Source organism: Diabrotica undecimpunctata, chromosome 1, assembly GCF_040954645.1.
Source record: "Diabrotica undecimpunctata isolate CICGRU chromosome 1, icDiaUnde3, whole genome shotgun sequence".
NCBI lineage: Eukaryota > Metazoa > Arthropoda > Insecta > Coleoptera > Chrysomelidae > Diabrotica > Diabrotica undecimpunctata.
The window spans coordinates 92,477,623-92,502,433 of NC_092803.1; the positions used below are offsets into that span (position 1 = coordinate 92,477,623).

The 24,811-nt window shown below is 33.0% G+C and overlaps 1 protein-coding gene across 2 annotated transcripts in view; it reads right to left on the bottom strand.

Annotated features, from left to right (window-relative positions):
• Positions 1-2,072: 2,072 nt before the first annotated feature.
• The window catches only part of Sin1 (SAPK-interacting protein 1), a 135,934-nt gene continuing 113,195 nt past the window's right edge, over positions 2,073-24,811 (bottom strand). Inside the window, exon 5 of one of the 2 annotated variants that reach the window (XM_072545255.1) lies at positions 2,073-2,307. In XM_072545255.1, the coding sequence (XP_072401356.1) occupies positions 2,114-2,307 (194 nt within the window). In that variant the 3' untranslated portion in view covers positions 2,073-2,113. Of the gene's footprint in view, positions 2,308-4,712; positions 4,970-24,811 lie in introns of those variants that run through there. The other variant, XM_072545270.1, reaches the window with a different exon arrangement.

Genomic DNA, 24,811 nt, shown 5'->3' on the forward strand with positions numbered 1-24,811 from the left:
TTTCTGCTCTCTTGTAGAGACTTTACGTTCAAAGCACCGATGCGAAGTGTATTTCTCGTTTACCACAAATTCGTTGTCCTCTTTCTCCCGTTAGTCGTCGTAATGAAATCATTCCTGTCCCGAGGCATAATTCTGTTTCTATGAGCTGTATGGTTTTAAAGTCTATCAGTAGGGTGCTAAACTAGCTGTAGACCCCCTCCTCCTTTATTTGGGCTTGGAACCGGCAACAGTTCTGTCGAGCTACTCGATCTACCCAAAAAAACTGCAGGCGGATTTGAGATATGTTACTTAAGGATGTACTTAATCTCTATTAATTCTTTGATCTGTTTTTTATTCTCTTTCAGATCTGTTTTATATTAGGTAAATTCTTATTTCATTCCTTAGGTAAATTCTTATTTCAAATCCTCCGGCGCACTTTCAGGTCTACATATTATAAAAGTATTTTAGTTTTTTTTTCATTTTACTTTTACCTCTTTTTGTACTTACTTTACTTTCCGTGTCCGGAACACCAACAGCTTTAAATTTTGTATTTCCAATGGTTGGCTACATAAATGGCCCTGTCATTCGCTAAAAATAAATCTTCTTCTGTGTAGGTCTCTCTCATCTCTGTGCATGCTAGTAGATTTTTTGTGGTAACAAACTTTATAATCTTACCGAAGGGGCTTCTAATTTCAGAAACTGTTACACGATTACTCTATTTGATATACGTACATTTATGTACTAAATGTTTTAGTGCCAATGCATTTTAATAAAAAATACTAATTAATAAAAACGGAAATTTTCGCTTTTCCAAGTTTATAATACACACTTTCTTGTGTAATATGTTTGAAAATATATAAAAATAATATAAATTACCGCCTTGCTTATTAAAACTAAAAAGTAAAATAAAGGTATATGGCGGTTAACAATTTATATTTAACTACATAAATTAGCCAAATAGTCCTTAAATTCCTCCATGATTAAATTAATGGATATTTAAATAAATTTCAAGTTCCAGAATGTATCTGCTGTAAAATTTGAAAATCTACTACTAATACAATTATTGGCAACATCGCAGGAGTTTAGAAGTATATGCAATATCGTAAATACGGATCCCAAAAATGGTTTATCCTTTTGTGGAGTCCACTTAATCCTACGTGTTGGTCGGAGTCTACATAAAGCGCTACTTAGATAATAAAATACACGGTGTATATTCTACTGGAGTTAGTATAATACCGTTTTAGAACGGAGCTTACATTAACCGCTATATATATATATATATATATATATATATATATATATATATATATATATATATATATATATATATATATATATATATATATATATATATATATATATTTTCTGACGTTCCAAACTTCACTAGACATTTCAAGAATTTTCGATGTCATCTTAAATGTTCTCGAACTACTTCTTCTTTTTCGGTAATGGACTTTTCCTATGTGGGATAAATATTTCGTAACAATATTAAAAAATAGCAATAGTTAAAATACACCCACGTTGGGTATAAAATGATAGAGTATAAGAAACTGTAACTACTTACAGAATTAGTTTATCGGGAGAAAATATAGGGGTCATTGTATGAATGTGCTAAGTAATTAATGTATTATTACGGCAAGTCCGTGCTACGCCATTGATTGACGATTATTCGAGTTGCAGGTATTCTAACAGCGTTCGATAAAGATCTATGATGTTCAAACGTTACGAGGATTCTAGAAACCTTTGAAACATTGCAGCAGACAATATACATAAGAGCGATCACAATTTAAAAAGCCAGTCGAAAATATAAATCTGTACGGTTAAGAAAATTAGGAAACTAAATGTTATAAACTAATTGTGTTTTAGCGTTGGTATTACAAGACTTATAAATAAATTAAAATAAACAATACAGTGTATAAATAATGCGAAAAAACTTGCTGGGATAAAATAATTTAGAACTTGTAGTGAATTATATCAAAGTCGTCTACAGTAGTATTCGGTACATTATTGATCTCACTCGGTAAGGATATAACATGCTTTCATCTAATTCCAAGCCGATACAAGCTTCCCGACTATTATATAAAATAAAGATAAAAAAAATTATTTTTGTTTATTATACAAACATAAGTAAACATCACTTAACAATATGAAAAGATTTCTTTCTTTGATTTTTTTTCTGTTTGGTCGCTAGGTACTCTATTCTTGTAGACGTTGATTTTAATTCCAAAATAAGTTTAATTTTTTGAACCAAATCTATAGCAACGTTGTGAGTACTTTCAAAGTCATAATGCTTATAGGATGTGCTCTGAGAAGGAGAGTAGTTTGTGGCTGAAACAAAAGTGATTAATTATACAACATGAGGTACACATGTACCGCACGGTGAAGGTACAAGCAACGAATATAGACGCATATAGAAGTACATTTCAAATGGGAAAAATGGTCACGTTTAGTTACTACAAAATACTCCTGAAGATGGCAACCGCTTAAACTTTATTATATTATTTGTAGATTTCTACACATTTAAATTAAACATTAAAGTACAATATTGTTTATAGTTCTACAAATATTCAGATATTAAAAAGTATTAAAAGTTATAATACTTTATTTTCTATAAAAAAAATATGGATCATGACTCGGATTTGATCTCTAATTTTACAAAATGCAAAAATTTAAGGCTAAGCATTCCCAGCTCTACTCTTTCATATTTAAAAAAGTAAAATGTTCCCTCACAGCATATGTCTAAAAATTACGTTAAAGTTCTTCTACATGCGTTTATATTCGTTAGTATCCCGAGACTCCAGATACTACTACACTGATCACTATTCTATACTAGTAGTGAAGTAAATAGTGATCATTGTGCCTGGGATCAAACTCCAGTGGAAACGGACAAGGAAGGTGGTTTGGGGACTATGAGAGTGACAATGTCTACCCATAAGAATGGAGAATAGATAAATCAAGAGAAGTACGGATTCAAGGTTCTCCTAAATAGAAAAGAAGAACCAGAGATCATGAAGTTCCTTAAGGCCAGTAGAAAACTAGTACAAAAGATACAATAACTGGGAAGACACAAAGTCGAGATCCATACTCCGGTTACCCTGAGGATCGAAACAACTAGAATAGGCTTTAAGAGGAAATGATATGACCATCACGCTAGTAGAAGTACAACGTTTGGATCATTATAGAGATAGGGAAATCAATGTGTTAGAGAAAGAAGTATTTTTGTAGTGAGTAAGAGTGAGATAGATTACGTCACGTCGAAGGAATCTCCTCTACCGTAATTTAACTATTGTCCGCTAGGTGGCGCCGCCATTTTTAAACATTTACCATTTTTAGTCCAATGTAAGCTAGGTGGCGCTATTTTTAAATTAAAATATTAAATAAATTATTATAAAAATAAAATAACTAAAACAAATAAAGATTATAGATATGTAGTGCCTACGAACGCTCTTCTTCTTTTTGTCTATTCTTCTTCTCATTTTTTTCCGCAACTGCCAATTCTTCTTCTTTTTCCGTAGAGTCATGGACAATAAAGATTGTAGGTATGTAGTGCCTAAACAGCTTAATGTAGAGAGATATGGGAGGTATCATGTGACAAGTCGGCATCAGTAATTCGCCATTTTTACTTCAAATTAAATTTATAAAATATTTTTGTAGTTTAACTATTATTCAAATTAATTTAATTATAAATTTTCGGCCATAATGTATGAGGGATCGTTGGAAAGGAGTAAAGCCAAGAGGTACAATCATGTATAAGAATTAAACAAAGCGATGAACCATAAAGACCTTAGATAGGTAGTGCCTAAACAACGTACCTGGATGTGCAAGGTATCATGTGATAGGGCTAAATAAATAGATTTAGATACTATAGAAAAATTAAACATAACATCATGTCATAAAGGCTTTAGATATGTATCTACACGCTTATTGGTCCGATCGTAATGTATGAGGGGTCGTTCGAAAGGAGAGAAAGAGAGAGGCATAATCGTATAAAATAATTAAACATAGCAATGAACCATAAAGACCTTAGGTATGTAGTACCTATACGACTCAAAATAGAGGGATGTGCGACGTATCATGTGATAGGGTCTAACGAATAGAATTGATTGATATAGAAAAATCTACCATAATATTATGCGATAAAGGCATTGAATACGTATATAACGAATATATCTAGATAGAAAAATAGATTAACTATATGACAAATCTTGAATTATTTACTTAAATTTGGAATCTGGCTCAGTACCAAATAAACAACTGATCAAATCCTAACATGCAACATAGCAAATGAATGGGGAGGATATAACAGGATAAATAACAAATAAGGCGACTATCAAAATGACACTACATCCGTGTTTCAACTACCATTCCAAAGGTCACAAGCTAACGTACGTACATAAGCGTTAAATAATGTTAAATATAAAACATTATTTGTTAATATGAATGCTACAGTTCTAAATATAAAATACAGCTCGTTTCTTATTTGTACTCGGCGTTGTGCTGAGTTTGTCTAGTTTTATCTTATTATATATATATATATATATATATATATATATATATATATATATATCTTCTTGCCTATTGGCCCAGTCGTAACGTATGAGGGGTAATTGGAAAGGAAAGAAGGCGATAGGTACAATTAGAAAAAATTATTAAAATACAATTAGAATAAAATATTTTTTTTTGATTGTACACATACACATATGTTTATCTATTTTCTATCGTTGAAGGAATTCTTGGTGTAGGGAATGGCAGCTGTCTCCGGATATTATGAACTTCTGGACCATCCAGAAGGTAATTTCCAGTAATATGCTGCTCAATGAATTCCGTTTCATCGCCGGCTAGGGTTTCGTATAAAGACAATGGATATAGATATTTGTATATCCATTGACAATGGATATACAAAGATACATATTCCAGTCCCGCAAAGTACCGGCATGCTGAAATAAGCTGTTCTTTGGTATGTACTAGCACAGGATTGATGATTCCCATTCTGAAAATTTTTTAGAACAAGTATGTAAATAAAGTAAATTCAAAATCACATCATATTTGTACTTTATATTTGCAGTCACATATTTATTAATTTATATTATCTACAAAACAGTAATTTTTCCTAAGATTGAAAATAATCACAAGAAAACTAAAATTTAACAATCCATGCTAAGAGACTCATAATAAAACAAAAACAAAAATTTTAAATCAAAAGTCTTTTAGTTTAGAGTAATTCGACTGAAAAAAATTACATAATAATATGCAAGTTACGAATATAATAAAAAACGAGATATTAGAAAAGAACTAATATGTATGAATAAAACTAAAACAAAATGTGTCTCTGGTGTGGGACTCTAACCTGATGCAATGAGATTTGGAGTAAAACAGAAACAAAAAATGTGTCTAAAACAGAAGGTGTGTAAGAGAAGAATGATCGTAAAATTTAAAAGCAAAAATATAGTTGAGAATAATTCGACACAGAAAATTACATATAAACGTATAAACAAGTTACAAATATAAGCGAAAATAGACTGAGATATTAGAAAAAAACTAGTATGTATGAACTAAACTAAAAAATGGGTCTCTGTTGCGAGACTCTAACCTAATGCAACGGATAAAACAGAAAAAAAAATATCTAAAAAGGTCTGTACGAAAAAAACAATCACAAAATTTCAAAGCAATAGTCTTTTAATGTAGAGTAAATCGACAAACAAGAAAGTTAGAATATCTCGGACATATTACACGTGGAGAGAAATACACCTTGCTCCAACTAATTATGCAGGGAAAGATCCAAGGAAAGAGAAGCATAGGGAGGCGTAGAATGTCATGGCTGCGCAACCTGAGAGAGTGGTACGGATGTACATCAAATGAACTTTTCAGAGCAGCCGTCTCAAAAGTCCGAATAGCTGTGATGATTGCCGACCTCCGCCGCGGAGATGGCACTTGAAGAAGAAGAAATCGACAGAGAAAATTTATACAAGTTACGAATATACATAAGCAACAATAGAACAAGATAATAGAAAAGAACTAATATGTATGAATAAAACAACAACAAATCTACTAAAACTAAAAAATGTGTCTCTGGTGCGGGGCTCGAACCTGATGCAACGAGACTCGGAATAATACAGAAACAGGAAAATGTGTCTAAAAAGAAGGTCTATAAAAACAAGAAAATGACATATATACGTATATACAAGTTACGAATGTAATCAAAAATACAACGAGATATTAGAAAAGATGTATAAATAAACCTAAAAAATGTGTCTCTGGTGCGGGATTCTAATCTGTTGCAACGAGACGCGAGATAAAACAGAGACCGAGAAATGTATCTAAAAAGAAGGTCTGAAAGAGAAGAAATAACGCAAAATTTCACAGCAAAAGTCTTTTAGTTTGGAGTAATTCGACAGAGAAAATGTATACAAATTACAAATATAATCGAAGAAAGAGCGAGATATTATAAAAGAACTACTATGTATGAATAAAACTAAAAAAAATGTGTCTCTTGTGCGAGACTCTAACCTGATGCAACGCTATGATACTGTGGAACGAAAAAATCGAGACATACAGATGAAAATACATCAAGAGCCAACTTAGAACTTTAATTTGTAACGTAAGTTTAAACATAAAAATAAAAAATAATTTATAAAGGAATCATTTACCTATATGTTAACTGTAATAAATGTAACAGACTAGGAACTGGTTTTCTTGCTTTGAAACTAGAATACTAATATTTAAGTAATTCCCGAATTTCAAAATTTATATCAATGTCTAGTAGTAATAGTTTCTTAACATTCTACAATAAATCGTTAAATATTAATTTTCTTGTGATTATTCACAACATTGAGGGAAAGCTTGTAGATAATATGAATTAATTTGTATTTTATTTGTGTATACTTATTTTCCCAAATTGCATGTCTCAATATAACATTTGTACGTAACACACATTATTTTCGTATTGACATTAATTTATATCACAATAATTGACAGGTAAAAACATTTAAAACGTATGCAGATAAACATTATTTGATTAATTCATATTTTAATAAAACAGTTACAGACTTAAATAATAACAAGCTAATATTCGACGAAAACTTTTTCAAATGCAATAAAAAATTAATCATTTCACTCTATAACTTAAACAAACCATCGACGAACGATTTTCCGTTCTAACTTTAATGCTAAATGAATTCGAAAATTAATTTTTTAATATCATCGATTGAATCTTATTGTCTATATCAAATTAGATTTCAATCACCATCGATCGTAAAAAGTGGATCAAATAATACATCACAGATGTTATTCTAATTAAAATCCATCTGCGAAGTATATAGGAAGATATATTAAATAGGATTATTGTTAAAGACATCCGTATACACGTAAATATCTCTGATACTAGGACGATTTTTAACACTTTTAAACGGTTTTTCATCGCTTTTCTCTGCCGCTATATGCATTATGATATTTAATGCAAAAGATTCATCTTCCTGACTCTTTCGATGGATAAAATTCTACAAGAAAATCATTCTAATCCTATTTCAGGTCATTGATGATTTAATCGTACATATAAAAGAATTAAAGAAAAAATACAAAATTACAACTAATGCCAAAAGAATAAACTAGTACTGAAAAAAAAAAATAATATTAAACATCCGATAGAAATTATCACTACGAGTACATATTTCCTTTCGAAAAAATATTTCTAAACGTTGTAGGTCCCTTAGTCATTTCCGAAAAAGGTAATGTTTTATCCTAACTCTTCAAGACGATCTTACAAAACTTTCTTGTTCATTATTTATTCTGAACCATGAATCTGAGACTATAAGCCTAGGGTTCACGGAAAAATTCATTTGTACATTTAGTATTCCAGAATCAGACTTTATCTCCAATTTTTTCAAAAATGTAGCAAAACTCTTTTTAATATTCTAATATAATCGATTTAATAAATCGAATTAGATTTCAATCACCATTGATATTAAAGTCGATTAAATAACACATCACAGATGTTATTCTAATCAACATCTATCTGCGAAGTATGTAGGAAGATACATGCAAATATCTCTGTTACTAGGGCGATTTTAACACTCTTAAACTTTTTTTTTCATCTCTTTTTATGGCTTTTCTCTGCCTCGATATGTATATTATAAAATTTAATGCAAAAGATCCATCTTCTAAACTTTTTCGATGTACAAAATCTTACAAAAAATCATTTGGGACAATTTTTAACACTTTTTAACGTTTTTCATTGAATTTCATGGCTTTTCTCTCAAAGATCAATTTTCCGTTTTAACTTTAATGCTAAATGGATTCGAAATTTAATATTCTAATATTATCGATTCAATCTTATTCTCTAAATCAAATTAGATTTCAATTAACATTCATTTTGTTAATAATACATCCCAGATGTTACTCTAATCAACATCCATCTACGACGTTTGTAGAAAGATATACTAAATAGGTTTATTGTTAAAGTCATCTATATGCACGCAAATATCTCTGATACTAGGATGATTTTTAAAACTCTGAAACGTTTTTCATCGCTTTCCATGACTTTTTTTTCTGTCGCTGTATGCATATGATATTTAATGCAAAAGATTCATCTTCCAGACTCTTTCGATGGAGAAAATCCTACAAGAAAATCATTCTAATCCTATTTCAGATCATTAAGAATATATAATCATACAAATAAGAGAATTAAAGAATACAAGAAATAAAGCATACTAATTAGTTGAGGAGATATGTTGTGAAATGCAATTTTTAGATTCCCCATGTCTCTAATAACATCTTTATCAACGTCTGTTTTGCCTTGCAATTTTTAGAAGGCACAGATTAAAGCAAAAGTTCTGAATTTGGTTTCGAAAATTAGTGTACGAAAAAAAAATGATAAACATCCGATGGAAATTATCACTACACGTTCATTCACTTTCGAAAAAATATTTCTAAACATTGTAGGTCCCTTAGTCATTTTTGAAAAAGGTTATCTTTTATCCTAACTCTTCAAGACGATCTTACAAAATTTTCTTGTGCATTCCCTTTTCTGAACCACGAATCTGAGACTATAAGCCTAGGGTTCATAGAAAAATTCATTCATTTTGGAATGGTAGTTGAAACACGGATGTAGTGTCATTTTGATAGTCGCCTTATTTGTTATTTATCCTGTTATATCCTCCCCATTCATTTGCTATGTTGCATGTTAGGATTTGATCAGTTGTTTATTTGGTACTGAGCCAGATTCCAAATTTAAGTAAATAATTCAAGATTTGTCATATAGTTAATCTATTTTTCTATCTAGATATATTCGTTATATACGTATTCAATGCCTTTATCGCATAATATTATGGTAGATTTTTCTATAACAATCAATTCTATTCATTAGACCCTATCACATGATACGTCGCACATCCCTCTATTTTGAGTCGTATAGGTACTACATACCTAAGGTCTTTATGGTTCATTGCTATGTTTAATTATTTTATACGATTATGCCTCTCTCTTTCTCTCCTTTCGAACGACCCCTCATACATTACGATCGGACCAATAAGCGTGTAGATACATATCTAAAGCCTTTATGACATGATTATATGTTTAATTTTTCTATAGTATCTAAATCTATTTATTTAGCCCTATCACATGATATCTTGCACATCCAGGTACGTTGTTTAGGCACTACCTATCTAAGGTCTTTATGGTTCATCGCTTGGTTTAATTCTTATACTTGATTGTACCTCTTGGCTTTACTCCTTTCCAACGATCCCTCATACATTATGGCCGAAAATTTATAATTAAATTAATTTGAATAATAGTTAAACTACAAAAATATTTTATAAATTTAATTTGAAGTAAAAATGGCGAATTACTGATGCCGACTTGTCACATGATACCTCCCATATCTCTCTACGTTAAGCTGTTTAGGCACTACATACCTACAATCTTTATTGTCCATGACTCTACGGAAAAAGAAGAAGAATTGGCAGTTGCGGAAAAAAATGAGAAGAAGAATAGACAAAAAGAAGAAGAGCGTTCTTAGGCACTACATATCTATAATCTTTATTTGTTTTAGTTATTTTATTTTTATAATAATTTATTTAATATTTTAATTTAAAAATAGCGCCACCTAGCTTACATTGGACTAAAAATGGTAAATGTTTAAAAATGGCGGCGCCACCTAGCGGACAATAGTTGAATTACGGTAGAGGAGATTCCTTCGACGTGACGTAATCTATCTCACTCTTACTCACTACAAAAATACTTCTTTCTCTAACACATTGATTTCCCTATCTCTATAATGATCCAAACGTTGTACTTCTACTAGCGTGATGGTCATATCATTTCCTCTTAAAGCCTATTCTAGTTGTTTCGATCCTCAGGGTAACCGGAGTATGGATCTCGACTTTGTGTCTTCCCAGTTATTGTATCTTTTGTACTAGTTTTCTACTGGCCTTAAGGAACTTCATGATCTCTGGTTCTTCTTTTCTATTTAGGAGAACCTTGAATCCGTACTTCTCTTGATTTATCTATTCTCCATTCTTATGGGTAGACATTGTCACTCTCATAGTCCCCAAACCACCTTCCTTGTCCGTTTCCACTGGAGTTTGATCCCAGGCACAATGATCACTATTTACCTCACTACTAGTATAGAATAGTGATCAGTGTAGTAGTATCTGGAGTCTCGGGATACTAACGAATATAAACGCATGTAGAAGAACTTTAACGTAATTTTTAGACATATGCTGTGAGGGAACATTTTACTTTTTTAAATATGAAAGAGTAGAGCTGGGAATGCTTAGCCTTAAATTTTTGCATTTTGTAAAATTAGAGATCAAATCCGAGTCATGATCCATATTTTTTTTATAGAAAATAAAGTATTATAACTTTTAATACTTTTTAATATCTGAATATTTTTAGAACTATAAACAATATTGTACTTTAATGTTTAATTTAAATGTGTAGAAATCTACAAATAATATAATAAAGTTTAAGCGGTTGCCATCTTCAGGAGTATTTTGTAGTAACTAAACGTGACCATTTTCCCCATTTGAAATGTACTTCTATATGCGTCTATATTCGTTGCTTGTACCTTCACCGTGCGGTACATGTGTACCTCATGTTGTATAATTAATCACTTTTGTTTCAGCCACAAACTACTCTCCTTCTCAGAGCACATCCTATAAGCATTATGACTTTGAAAGTACTTACAACGTTGCTATAGATTTGGTTCAAAAAATTAAACTTATTTTGGAGTTAAAATCAACGTCTACAAGAATAGAGTACCTAGCGACCAAACAGAAAAAAAATCAAAGAAAGAAATCTTTTCATATTGTTAAGTGATGTTTACTTATGTTTGTATAATAAACAAAAATAATTTTTTTTATCTTTATTTTATATAATAGTCGGGAAGCTTGTATCGGCTTGGAATTAGATGAAAGCATGTTATATCCTTACCGAGTGAGATCAATAATGTACCGAATACTACTGTAGACGACTTTGATATAATTCACTACAAGTTCTAAATTATTTTATCCCAGCAAGTTTTTTCGCATTATTTATACACTGTATTGTTTATTTTAATTTATTTATAAGTCTTGTAATACCAACGCTAAAACACAATTAGTTTATAACATTTAGTTTCCTAATTTTCTTAACCGTACAGATTTATATTTTCGACTGGCTTTTTAAATTGTAATCGCTCTTATGTATATTGTCTGCTGCAATGTTTCAAAGGTTTCTAGAATCCTCGTAACGTTTGAACATCATAGATCTTTATCGAACGCTGTTAGAATACCTGCAACTCGAATAATCGTCAATCAATGGCGTAGCACGGACTTGCCGTAATAATACATTAATTACTTAGCACATTCATACAATGACCCCTATATTTTCTCCCGATAAACTAATTCTGTAAGTAGTTACAGTTTCTTATACTCTATCATTTTATACCCAACGTGGGTGTATTTTAACTATTGCTATTTTTTAATATTGTTACGAAATATTTATCCCACATAGGAAAAGTCCATTACCGAAAAAGAAGAAGTAGTTCGAGAACATTTAAGATGACATCGAAAATTGTTGAAATGTCTAGTGAAGTTTGGAACGTCAGAAAAAAAAAAAAAAAAAATATATATATATATATATATATATATATATATATATAGATCTAGCGGTTAATGTGGGCTCCGTACTAAAACGGTGTTATACGAACTCTAGGAGAGTATACACCGAGTATATTATTATCTAAGTAGCGCTTTATGTAGACTCCGACCAACGCATAGGGTCAAGTAGGCTCCGTAATACGTTAAAACATTTTTGGGATCCGTATACACCTTGTCTGGTACAAAACTAAGCTCCTGCAATGTTGCCAATAATTTTATTAGTCGTAGATTTTGAAATTTTACAGCAGGTATATTGTGGGACTTGAAATTTATATTAATATTCATCAATTTAGGCATCGAGGAATTTCATAGATACTTGGCTAACGTAGTTAAAATTTTTATAATATAAATTGTTAACCGACATATAAATTTATATTACTTTTATGTTTAATGGGCAAGGTAGTAATTTATATTACTTGCTTTAATTATTTTTAAACTTAAGTAAGCGTCTATTATAAACTTGGAAAGTTTCTATTTTTATGCATTAGTATTTTCTTTTAATGCATCGGAATGAAACATTTATCATATAAATGTACGTATATCGAGTGGAGTTTTCGTGTAACAGTTTAAGAAAGTAGTAGTACTCTAATATTTGTTACCACATAAAATTATAGAAAACTCTGTACAGCAAGGAGATCTTAGTAACTTTCTGATTGCTACAGTTTATGACGTGCAATATTTCTTTCATAAATTAATAAAATTTAAATTACAATAATTTATAAATCACTTTTTAAATTGGTCACTTATGTTAATAGAGGTCATCGTGAGTGCAAAAAGTAACAACGAGTACGAAAGATATCAGGCATCAGGGGTGGTATTTGTAAATCTAAATACCGCTTTCGACACCTTAAATTAAAGGGAATTTCTCTAAAAACTATATGACATCCCCTTAGATAATAAACTCACTCATTTTAATATATTAAAACTGCTGTATATAGAGATTCGCGGATAGCGGGTAGGAACTCCTTTTTGGACAGTCCTATCAGGGAAAGTGAATCAATCCCTGCCTTCCGCAGATTCCAGGTGTTTCCTGGCCCGGGAAACTAGTACCTGTTAAGGGTCCCTTCTCCAGGGTTATGGATGAAGACCGCAACGGCATCCAGGGCAGAGAAGAAGGTCTTTACAACGGTCTGGAGGGCGGAGGTGGCAGCCCAATGGTTTTAGGGTTTATATAAAATCAAACCTGGAAAGCGGTAGCTGGTCTTTCAGTATTTGTATTAAGCGGAAGTCATGTAGGCCAGAACGGTCAAAACGTAACAGTACCCGGTGTGGTGGTAACCACTTAAACAGCATGTACACAGCGGTTTAGAAATCCAAGGGATGACTACTACACTATTTTTCCCAGGTTTATCAATATAGCTGAGGAACTAAACGATGGCCCCGAGTACGGGCGCCTCTTAAATAAGGTAGGGGTGCGAAGAATGGGTCCGGCTTGGCCAAATTTGATATCGAAAAAAGCTGTAGAATAGGCACATGGAATGTGCGGAGTTTATATGAACCCGGAAAAACACAGAATGCCATAAATGAGATGAGAAGACTGCAAATATCAATTCTGGGTATTAGTGAAATGCGATGGCCCCGATCTGGCCAATGCCATGTAGATGATCATGAAGTGTATTATGCAGGAGAAGACAGTAATTATCATCGTAATGGTGTAGGATTCATAGTCACAAAGGATGTTAGCAAATGTGACAGGGCGATATGCCAGGTATCTGAACAGGTCATAATGATTCAGTTGAACGCGAAACCCAGAAATATAAATTTAATACAAGTGTATGCACCGACAGCGGAAAGTGAACTGGAAGAACTTGAAAAGTTCTACGCCGATGTAAAGACCGTCACTGACCAACTCAAGACTAGAGATCTTACTATTCTGATGGGTGACCTTAATGCTAAGATAGGAAAAGGCAGACAAAGTAACATTATTGGATATTATGGACTGGGCGATAGAAATGAAAGAGATTATTTCTCAGATTTTGCAAAGAACATCATCATCATCATCAATCAGCCCTAAGTTGTCCATTGTTGAACATAGGCCTCCTCTAGACTTTTCCATCTGCTTCTGTTCTGCACCTCTGCTATCCAATTGGTCACGATTCTTTAGAGGTCGTCGGTCCATCGCGTTGGGGGTCTTTCTCGGCTTCGCTTGTCAGGCCGTGGTCTTCACTCAAGCAATTTTTTTGTCCAATTGTCGTCTTTCATTCTTGCAACATGTCCTGTACATCTCCATTTTTGCCTTGTAATATGTTCGATAATGTCTTCCACTCCGGTTCGTCTACGAACTTCCTCGTTTCTTATTCTATTTCTTAAGCTTATTCCAAGCATTGGTCTCTCCATCTTTCGTTGTGTCCTTCTCAATTTTTCGGTTGATGTTTTTGTGAGAGTTAAGGTTTCTGCTCCGTATGTGAGGACTGGTAGAACGCACTGGTTAAAAACTTTTCTTTTTAAATGGATCAGTATATTTGTTTTAAATACATCCCTCATTTTTCCGAATGCAGCCCAACCCAGACTTATTCTTCTAAGTAGCTCGCATGTTTGGTTATCTCGCGTTAACCTTATTTCGTGACCCAAATACACATATTTTTCCACAAGTTCTATGGGCGACTTTTCGATTTCTATTAGCTCATTGGGGAATTTTTGTTTTTCCATAGTTTATTTTTAAATCGACTTTCTGGGTTACTTGCTGTAGTTATTGTAGCGTAACTCTGGCTTCTCCTAAGTTGTCTGTTATGAGAACAATATCATCGGCATATTTAAGATGATTGAATATCTTTCCATCGATGCTAATACCCTTTGATTCCCACTCTAGCCGTTTAAATGCGTACTCCACAACTGCTATAAATAGTTTTGGCGACAAGGTATCTCCCTGCCGTACCCCTCTGCCAATTTTTATCTTCTCAGTTATGCAGTGGAGGTTAACGGTTGTTGTCGCATTTTCGTATATATTTCGAATAATATTTACATACCTGTGATCTATTCTGCATTCTGATAGTGCTTTTAAGATAGCAACTGTTTCGACTGTGTCAAATCCTTTGTGGAAGTCGACAAAGATAAGAGCAAGGGGTCTGTTATATTCGATAGACTTTTCAACTAGAGTTTTAAGGCATTGCAAATGGTCGTTTGTTCCGTGTCCCGCTCGAAATCCTGCCTGTTCTTCTGATTGATAGAAATCGAGTTTTGCTTCTAATCTGTTTGTCAGTGTTCGAGTAAAGAGGTTGTATAGGTGGTTAAGCAAACTAATTGGCCTATAGTTTTTGAGATCTGATTTATTCCCTTTTTTGTGGAGGAGGATTGTAACCAAATTCTTCCATGTACTTGGAATGTTTTCACTATGCAGACATAATTAAAAAGTGTTTGGATTCGGGACATCAAAAGTGGACCTCCTAGTTTAATTGTCTCAATGACTACACCATCTTCCCCCGGAGCTCTATTATTTTTCATATTTTTGAGGGCATGTTGGATTTCCTCTCGTGATATATCTGGTATATCCTCCGATCCTACATTATGTACCTTTTGTATTGGTTGTTCGATGAGCTCTGGAATAACTTGACTTTTATATAATGTTTCATAGAAACTTTCTTCTATATGTAATATGCTTGGTCTATCTGAGATAATATTTCAATTTTTGTCTTTAAGTTGAAAGATTTCTTTTTTGCCATTTTCCATTTTTCTCCTCAATGCTTTCATGCTTTTGTTGTCTTCTATAGTTTTTATAATTCTCTTGTTGTTGTATTTTCTAATATTCCGTCCGATAGCTTTAGAGATTTCTTTATTGATGCTGTTTATATCTTGTGAGTCAACATTTCCTTGACTTCTGGGCATTCTACGGTCTTCCATTTTTTGTTTCGTTTCTTTACTATTTTTTTGTTCTTTTCCATGTTTAGGGCCAGATTTTTCCTGAGCTTGTGTTAATGTATCTACTATTTCTTCGTTTAGGTTATTTACGTCTTCTCTTTTTGTATTGAGAAATCTCTAAATTGATTTAAGACCGTAACATCTTTGACTATATGTTTTTTGTCAGTGATGATGAATATAGATTGTTTTCTAATAGGAAATTTAAGAGTATTTTGCCCCTTTCGTTTCTATCTGGTGTGCAAAAATTTCCGAGGGCATTTTCAGCTGGATCAGTGCTTATTCCTATTTTGGCATTAAAGTCGCCACATATTACCGTAAAATGTTCTTGGTCTTCTGAAACAGCTGTGTACAAGTCATCATAGAACTGTTCTATTTCTTCGTCAGCGTGACTCGATGTTGGTGCATAGACTTGAATGATCTTTATGGAGTAACGGTTGTTTAGTTGTAATTTTGCAAGTATAACTCTTTTGGAAACTGCTTTTACTGATATGATATTCTCAGCTAGTTTTTTATTAATAAAGAGCCCAATACCTCAATTCCCATCGTTTTCTCCGACATGATAGAAAATGTGACCGGATTTTAAAGTGGTTAGGCTTTCTCCTTTCCTTCTGACCTCAGCGACTCCAACAATGTCCCAATTGATTTTATTAAGTTCAGATTCTATTTCTATGAATTTTTCTTCTGATAGCAGGGTTCTTGCATTGAAAGTTGCAATTTTTAGAAATATATATCTGTTAGATGGTTTTCTAAGATATGTCAGAATTTTGTCCCCCCCCCCCCCCAGAATCCGTGGGACTGACTGATAGTCTAGCAGTGTGAGATTCTGAATTTTTCTTTCTACTCACCTGGGGTAAATCCGTTTTTGTATTTGTATCTGACATAATAAAAGGGTAATAGCAATTAAAACGTCACGCTTGCTTTGCGTGTTGACGAGTTTTTAGTTCAGCCGCCCATTATCGGTACAGACGCTATTGACAACCGCCCAATATGGGTCAGACGCTATCGGTTTGATTTCATACCATCCCTAAAATCCAGGGATGCCACTTCCGCCATCCACGTCGCACCGAAGATCTTCTTCTCCGCCGTGCCTACCGTTGTGGTCTTCACCTGTATCCCTAGGTAGGGGTCAGTGTTATACCCCACAGAGCTGGGTCCCGATCTGGACTTGGCCATGTATTCACTCCGGCCACCTCCGGCGCCAGATTGGAGTTACCCACGTGAGCGACAGAGAAGGTGGCTCTGTGCTCCGCAAAGAACATAACCTATGTATAAAGAACACCTTTTTCAAACTACCTAAACGGAGATTATTTACATGGAAATCTCCAGCAAACACTCCCCGTAATATCGTCAGAAATCAAATTGACTACATAACTATCAGTGAGCGTTACAGAAATGCAGTAAAGTCTGTAAAAACTCTTCCTGGTGCCGATGTTCCATCTGATCACAATCTGTTGTTAGCAGAAATAAAATTAAAACTTAAACGGATAAAGCAACAACGATCCTATAACAAACTGTATATGGATTTTATTAGAAACAATAGCCAGATGATTGCAAACAATTTAGAGAGCAATTTTGATAACTATGAACAACAAGAATCCATCGAGGATCATTGGAACCAAATCAAAACGATTATAAGCAACTCAACTCCAAACTTAAAAGAGAGCAGTCAAAAAAAGCAACAGTGGATGAACGATGAGAATTTGAATTTAATCGACAAAAAACCCAATTTTAAGAACCAAAACGTAGAAATGTATAAAGTAATTAATAAAGAGATAAGGACTAAAATAAAATCTGCAAAACAAACATACTTCGAAAACAAATGTTCAGAAATTGAAGAATTACAGGGAAAACATGATTAATTTAATATGTATACAAAAATAAAACAACTGACAGGTCAGAACAAAAAACAGGCAAATAACAACGTTGATAGAGACGGAAAACTGACTATCACTAATTCGCATAAAATAGACAGATGGAAAGAGTATATTGAGGAACTGTTTAGTGATGAAAGGTCTGAGCTTAAAATTAACGAAGTAGTTACAGGACCTGACATAACTATGGACGAAATTGAACAAGCAATACGATTAGCAAAGACCCGAAAAGGTCCAGATGAAATACCAAGTGAAATAATAAAGTGCTTCCAAAGTTCAGGTAAAATATCTCTCCTTCATCTGTTTAATAAAATTTATGAAACTGACTATATACCAACGGATTGGCGGCTGTCGACTTTTGTGACGATACCTAAAAAAGCAAATGCAAAAAGATGTAGTGAGTACCGAACCATCAGTTTGATGAGTCTCAAATCTCAAAAATCCCTCTTTTATACCACTTAAAAGAACATAGTGAAGAATGACGGTACGCTGATCTATATCAGGTGTTGAATCAATAATTAGAGAGTAAAATTTCGCTTTCTGTAATTTGTTCACTCTTATGAGTTGCAGATATTTCAATACAATAGAAATAAATTCATCACATATTGTAGGGATAAATAATTTATTATACCAATCTTGAAGTTAGATTGAACTCAATAAATATTCCAAAGCACCTATTTAATTACCATTATTTTCACACAAAATCATTTTTACCACAAAACGTTAAAGTGTAAGAAATAAATTTGATTGCCGCTACCATAGGTAAAAGTACTTCCCTTCAATATATTTTTTTCAAATATTATTTTTAAACGCGTGCATAGTAAGTAGGAATGGGAACAATATATCCTCCATACATTAAATATATCAATATCGCTCAACAGTATTAGTACAGCATATTGGCACGTATGTAATATGATCCAGAATATATTACATACTAAAAAATACTATGTCTAAGTAGCCATTGTCAAGATCAATAGCGCCGATATAGGTAGTTAAAATTTTGAACACTTATTTTAACTGTTTATTATCCATATAAACGACTTGTGACTGAAATTACAAACTTATTTACTCTGCATAAAGAGATTCTTTATTACCTACAGTTATTAGTACACAAATTTGATTCGAAATATCGTCGAATAGTAATAGTCTGTATATAAAAATTAAATTTTTCATAAAAAGTAAATAATAAGCCATTAGTTAAGGGGTCAAAAGAAGGAGGCTTCACGAAGATTAAAGTACTAATGAGACCATTGCAATCGGATGTACCCTGGTGAATGATTAACTAATTAATTGGCTAATTATTCAATCACCCGTGCAATATGATTTTGTCAAATCGAACCATTTAGGACAACCTATTCTAATTATGTTTATAAAAATTGAGGGCATATCTAGAGATAAAGAAACTTTACTTTACTAAAACTCATAGGTAAGACATGTGTCTAACACAAATGTGACGTATTTCTAGTACAGATAAAACCATTGTGATAAATAGAAAAGTGTTATCTTTGCTGGCAAAGAAGCAAAGAAAAACTCAAAGTGAGAGAGGAAAAAACCAGTCAGCTGAGAGAACTTTTCAACGATGTTGAGCTTGGATCCACCATCTACATCTCTCTCTCTCTCCAATAGCACTACATCCCAAATCGGGCCTTGGTCTCCTCCAAACTATGCCTCCAATCTTGTCGGTCTCGCGCCGATCTTCTCCAGGTTCTAACTTCTAGCAAATTTTGCGCGTCCGCTGCGACTTCATCCTCCCATCTTCTGCGTGGCCTTCCTTTTGGTCTTGCGTCCTGCATTTTACTATCAAGGGCTCTTTTCGGCAATCTTTCTGTCTCCATTCTTAATACATGACCAGCCCAGGGAAGTCTCTGAAGTTTAAAGAATTCTGAGATCGGTGTCTCTTTAAACAGTTGGTAGAGTTCATGGTTATACCTGTATCTTCATATTCCGTTTTCGTTAATAGGTCCAAATATCTTTCTTAGGATTTTTCTTTCGAAGACTTCCAGTTTTCTTTTTGTCTCTTCTGTCATCACCCATGTCTCGCATCCATAACATACTATTGGTCTGATAATAGTTTTGTAGACCCTGATTTTCGATCTCCAATGTGTGTTGTTGGAGCGAAACACATGATCGAGTGAAAAATAAGCTTTGTTTCCCTTTACTATTCTTCTTTGGATTTCTGGCTCTTCTGTTCCATCCGTGTTTAATGTAACTCCTAAATATATGAAACTTTCTACCGTTTCAATATCGTCCTCTAATTCAACTGTGCGTCTGTTTCCCCTATCTCTTGCCTGTGTTAACTTTTTTGTCATTTGAATATTTATTTCTAGTCCGGTCTCTTTTGCCTTTGATTTTAATTGTGAATATATTTCTGCCGCCTTTTCTGTTCTGCAACACATGATGCTGATATCATCGGCATAGGGCAATCTGTATTGATTTATTTGTTAGGAGATTACCTCTTCCAATAATCAGCTGTCTTATCACATATTCCAAGGTCAGGTTGAATAGTGTCGGTGCAAGCCCGTCTCCTTGCTTTAATCCTTGGGCTATCGTAAAATTTTCAGTGAGCTAATTTTGGACTCTGACAGTTGCTATTGGCGAATCCATTGTTGTTTTTACCAGTCGGATGTATTTTTGGGGGATATTAAAGCTCTGCAATATTTGATATAACTTGTTCCTATTAATTAAGTAGTAGGCTTGTTTAAAATCTATGAATATGTTGTGGACGTCAATGTCGTATTCCCACGATTTGTTTAAGATTTGTTTTACTGTGAATAGTTGGTCAGTTGTAGATCTTCCTTCTCGGAAACCGGTCGTTTGTTTAGTATGTAAGTAAAAATTTTGTACGCCGTGCACAAGAGGATTATGCCGCGATAATTTTCGCATTTTAGTTTATCCCCTTTTTTATAAATTGGGCATATATTCCCGGTTTTCCAATCATTAGGGATCTTTTCATCATTCCAAATCTTGTTCATGAGCACATGCATTTGTCCTACTAGGTGATCGCCACCTAATTTATATAGCTCAGGTGGGACGTTGTCAATACCTGGAGGCTTATTGATCTTTCGTGCTCGTATTGCCTGTTTTACCTCTTCCATCGTTGGGGGTTCTATATTTTCGGTGTCTCCCTCATTGTGATGCATGTCAATATGATCTTCATTTTCTTGTGTCCCTAAAAGAGTTTGGAAATAGGTTTTCCAGACTGATTTTATTTCTTTTGGACCACTGCTTATTTGCCCTTCTTGATTTCTGCATAGATTTGTTCGGGGTTTATATCCTTCTCTTAAATTGCGTATATATCTGTACGCCTGTCTTATATTGTTGCTCTGAACATTTTCTTCCATTTTCTGTATATTCCGTTTTCGTATTTTCTTTTCTTTGTTCGGCATATTTTATCTGCTCTCCATCTTGAATCTTGGTAACTTGCCCTTCTTTCTCTGGTTCTTTTTTCCATATATTTCTTGTGTTCTTCATTTCTTTTCTGTATGGCCTTATTACACTAGTCATTAAACCATTCCCTTTTTTTATTTTTCTTATTCTTGCCTATGATTTTTCTTGCAGAGTCAATAACTTTTGTTTTGATTTCTTCCCAATGTTCTTCGGTACCTAGTGCTGTCAGTGTTTGTGTTATTTCTCTTTCATAGTTTTGTATGACATCTTGTTGTTTAAATTTTTGTATATCTAGCTGTTCTGTTCTTTGTTCCTGTCTTTATTTCCTGTTTCTCTGAATTCTGCATTTGTATTTTATCTGTACTAGGAGATGGTCAGATCCGCAGCATGCTCCTCTTCGGCTTTTCACATCTTGTATGCTTGTTGCGGCCCATTTGTCTATCAAGACATGATCAATTTGGTTAGCGGTTGTTCCTCCAGGCATAATCCATGTCGCTATGTGTAAATAGGTGACGATAAAAGAAAAGCTTTCTATGATCAGTTAGGTGGTAGACTTAGAAATATTCCAACTAAGAAATGACTCATAATAGAAGATAACTTCAACGCTAATATAGGCTAATTAGACAGAGGAAATGAACATATAGATGGAGGATACGGCATTGGAACTAGAAATAACGCAGCAGATAATATACTGGAATTAGCAGTAGCACTAGGTATGGCCACTGTTAGTAAATGCTTTTAGAAGAGAGAAAGCCAACTTACCAACCAATAGAAATATTAGAAAATCAGTTTAAATTCACGCAAGGCAAATCAACAACGGATGCAATTTTTATCATAAGGCAAGTAATGGAAAACTAATGTTAGAACAGGTGAGGGTAAGACTGATAAATTTCATTTAAGAATAGTATTGCATCAGGGGTCAGTGCTAATCCCTTATCTCTTCTAATTAGTGTTGGAAAAATTAACGAAAACATGTCAAGGAGATATCCCATGGTGCCTGATGTATGCTAACGATGTGGTGTTAGTAAGAGATAAGGAGAGAGAATTCAATTAATGATTGAGACAGTGAAGATGGGCGCTTGAGCAAAAAGGTACTAAGGAAGACAAAAACAGAGTATCTAAAGTGTGCATTTAAAAATTAACTTCAACTTCACTTTAAATCAGGTTGTAAGTTGACTGGTGAAATTATTGAAAAAAAATCGTTTTAGGTAGGAATCTAGATTTGATGTTACAAAGCAATGGGGAAATAGATGGAGATATAGTAGAAATCAAATAAGGATGGATAAAATGGAAAGAAGCAAGTGATGTCTTGTGTGATAGAAAGGTTCTTACGAAACTGAAAGGTAAATTCCATAAAACGGATATAAAACCGTAATTGGACAGTTAAAAAAATAAGAACAATGAATGCATTTGAACAAAATGACAATGCTTAGATGGATGGGTCGCTTAAAAAAGAAAATATTAAATTAAAAATTAAAATATTAGCAGAAGTCTAGGCGCAGCAACCTCATCTATGCAAAAATGGGGGAAGCATAGGTTACGATAATTAGGGCATGTTGATCGTCGACACGAGAGTCATGCAATACCATAGAATTCTGGTTTTCCATGTCCCAGAAAGTAGTAGAGAGAGAAAGACCGAAAAAGAGATGACGGGAAACGAATAGGAGAAATATGTGTATGAAAGAAATTCATCTTGATATGGCGAAAGATAGAAAGATATCTCTGTATATAAGGGATAAGGCGTAAAGGGATAAAGGCAAAGAGAATGATGATGAAGAATCAGTAAATATGGTGATACTTGCATATATACATAATTTTTCAAAATAAATGAATCGCTTATTTTTATGAATTATTCGCTACTCGATTTATTCAAAATATTATATAACAAATTGTTCATATTTATTAAATCAGTAATGTTAAAACTGTTTGAGAAACAGCTAGTTAAGAACCACCCTTAAGTTAATGAAACCAATAATAAAAGAAAAGAGCTGATTCCAAACCGATAATTTTTTATTCAGAGATAAAAAATATTCCTATGATTAATTGAATATATAGAATTATCGATATAGGTAACTAAGTGAGAAACTTGTTGAGAAACACGTTTTAGAAAAAAAAATTGTGCTAGTCTTTTTTGACATAGCTTAGCCCTTTGCTAAAGTATAGCATGGGAGTTTAACCTGCAAATAGTATACCTACATGGTCATAGTTGGAAATGACACTGTCATACTCACAGTATTTGACAACAGCAAAGTAGCAGCAAAAAAAATTATAACTGTTATTAAATAAAATTCATATTTACTTAAAATTGGAAACCTAAACTAAATGAGTCCAAATTAATGAACGTCAAGTTTATACATCTGAAAATCTAAAACATTAATTTTACAAAAAAACGATGTCTAAATACCTTATGCATATTTCACAAAATACATGGGAACTGTACTTGAGACTTATATAGTATATGTTAAAAAAGGGAGGAACTCAGAAAAGTTATCAGAAAATGTATCCGCAACTCCTATAGACATTAACTTGGTACTGATATCTCTGCTCCCCGATTTTAGCAAGCAGTCACCAAACCATTAAAAACTGCTACATTCATACTTCCTATTATCCAACGATTAGCCATTGCAAGTAGAATATGCAAGAAAGTTTTTGGCAATTTAATAGGGTTTTTGTGTGTTACAATATAATTTCTCCGAGAAAGTAAAGAATATCTATCCGCTATCCTGATTTATTCCATAGATTAAATATTAGAATACTATAGAATAATGCTATTACCAGACAAAAGAGACGATGTAAAATAGGGCATATAACGTAACAATAGACTCATATAATTTTAAAAAATTTCAGCGTTTTAGATATCGCAGATAACGTTGTCACATAAGAGACAAAAGGGAAAATTCAGGTAGCAAACTGATATATGTATAACCTCAAAATACTTTTAAATCCAGAAGTGTAATACATACTACTAAAATCAGGATATATACATATATAAGACAATGTAAGTAAAACTCAGGTATTAATTACATCAGGATTGCTAGAAAGATTGCCCTCAGTCAGAAGTGTTTTACGACCGGGAACTAATGCTAAGGTCAAACAGGTATATAAAAAATTGCACCGTCGTACAAGAAACTAAATCTCAACGATAAAGTTATTGTTTTGCACTTTGTATTGATTTGTGGTCTGATTCATAATAGAATTATATATTTCTTCTAGAATTCTTCTTTCTGCGATGCTCAATCGGCTCTTATTTTATTTTTTTCATTGTTCGTGTTTTACTTACATACGTAGAATATTATTTTTCTTACTGCGGGACGTATTTTTGGATTTAATTTTTTGAGCTTAAAACGTAGCAATTTCCAGCTTGTATTCTGTTGTTATTCTCTTTTGTAGTGTTTTTTGTTAAAAGTGCTCTTAAATCTCAAATATTTAGACCGATGAAAACATTTCAAAGTTATACTGGTCTATTGAAATATTATGTCCTATTCTGTTTCTTATGATAGTCTTCTTATGATAGCCATATATTTTTTTTATTATCGTTGATTTGGAGGACCCTTTTTTGCGATTTTTTCTATTGAATGTATTAAT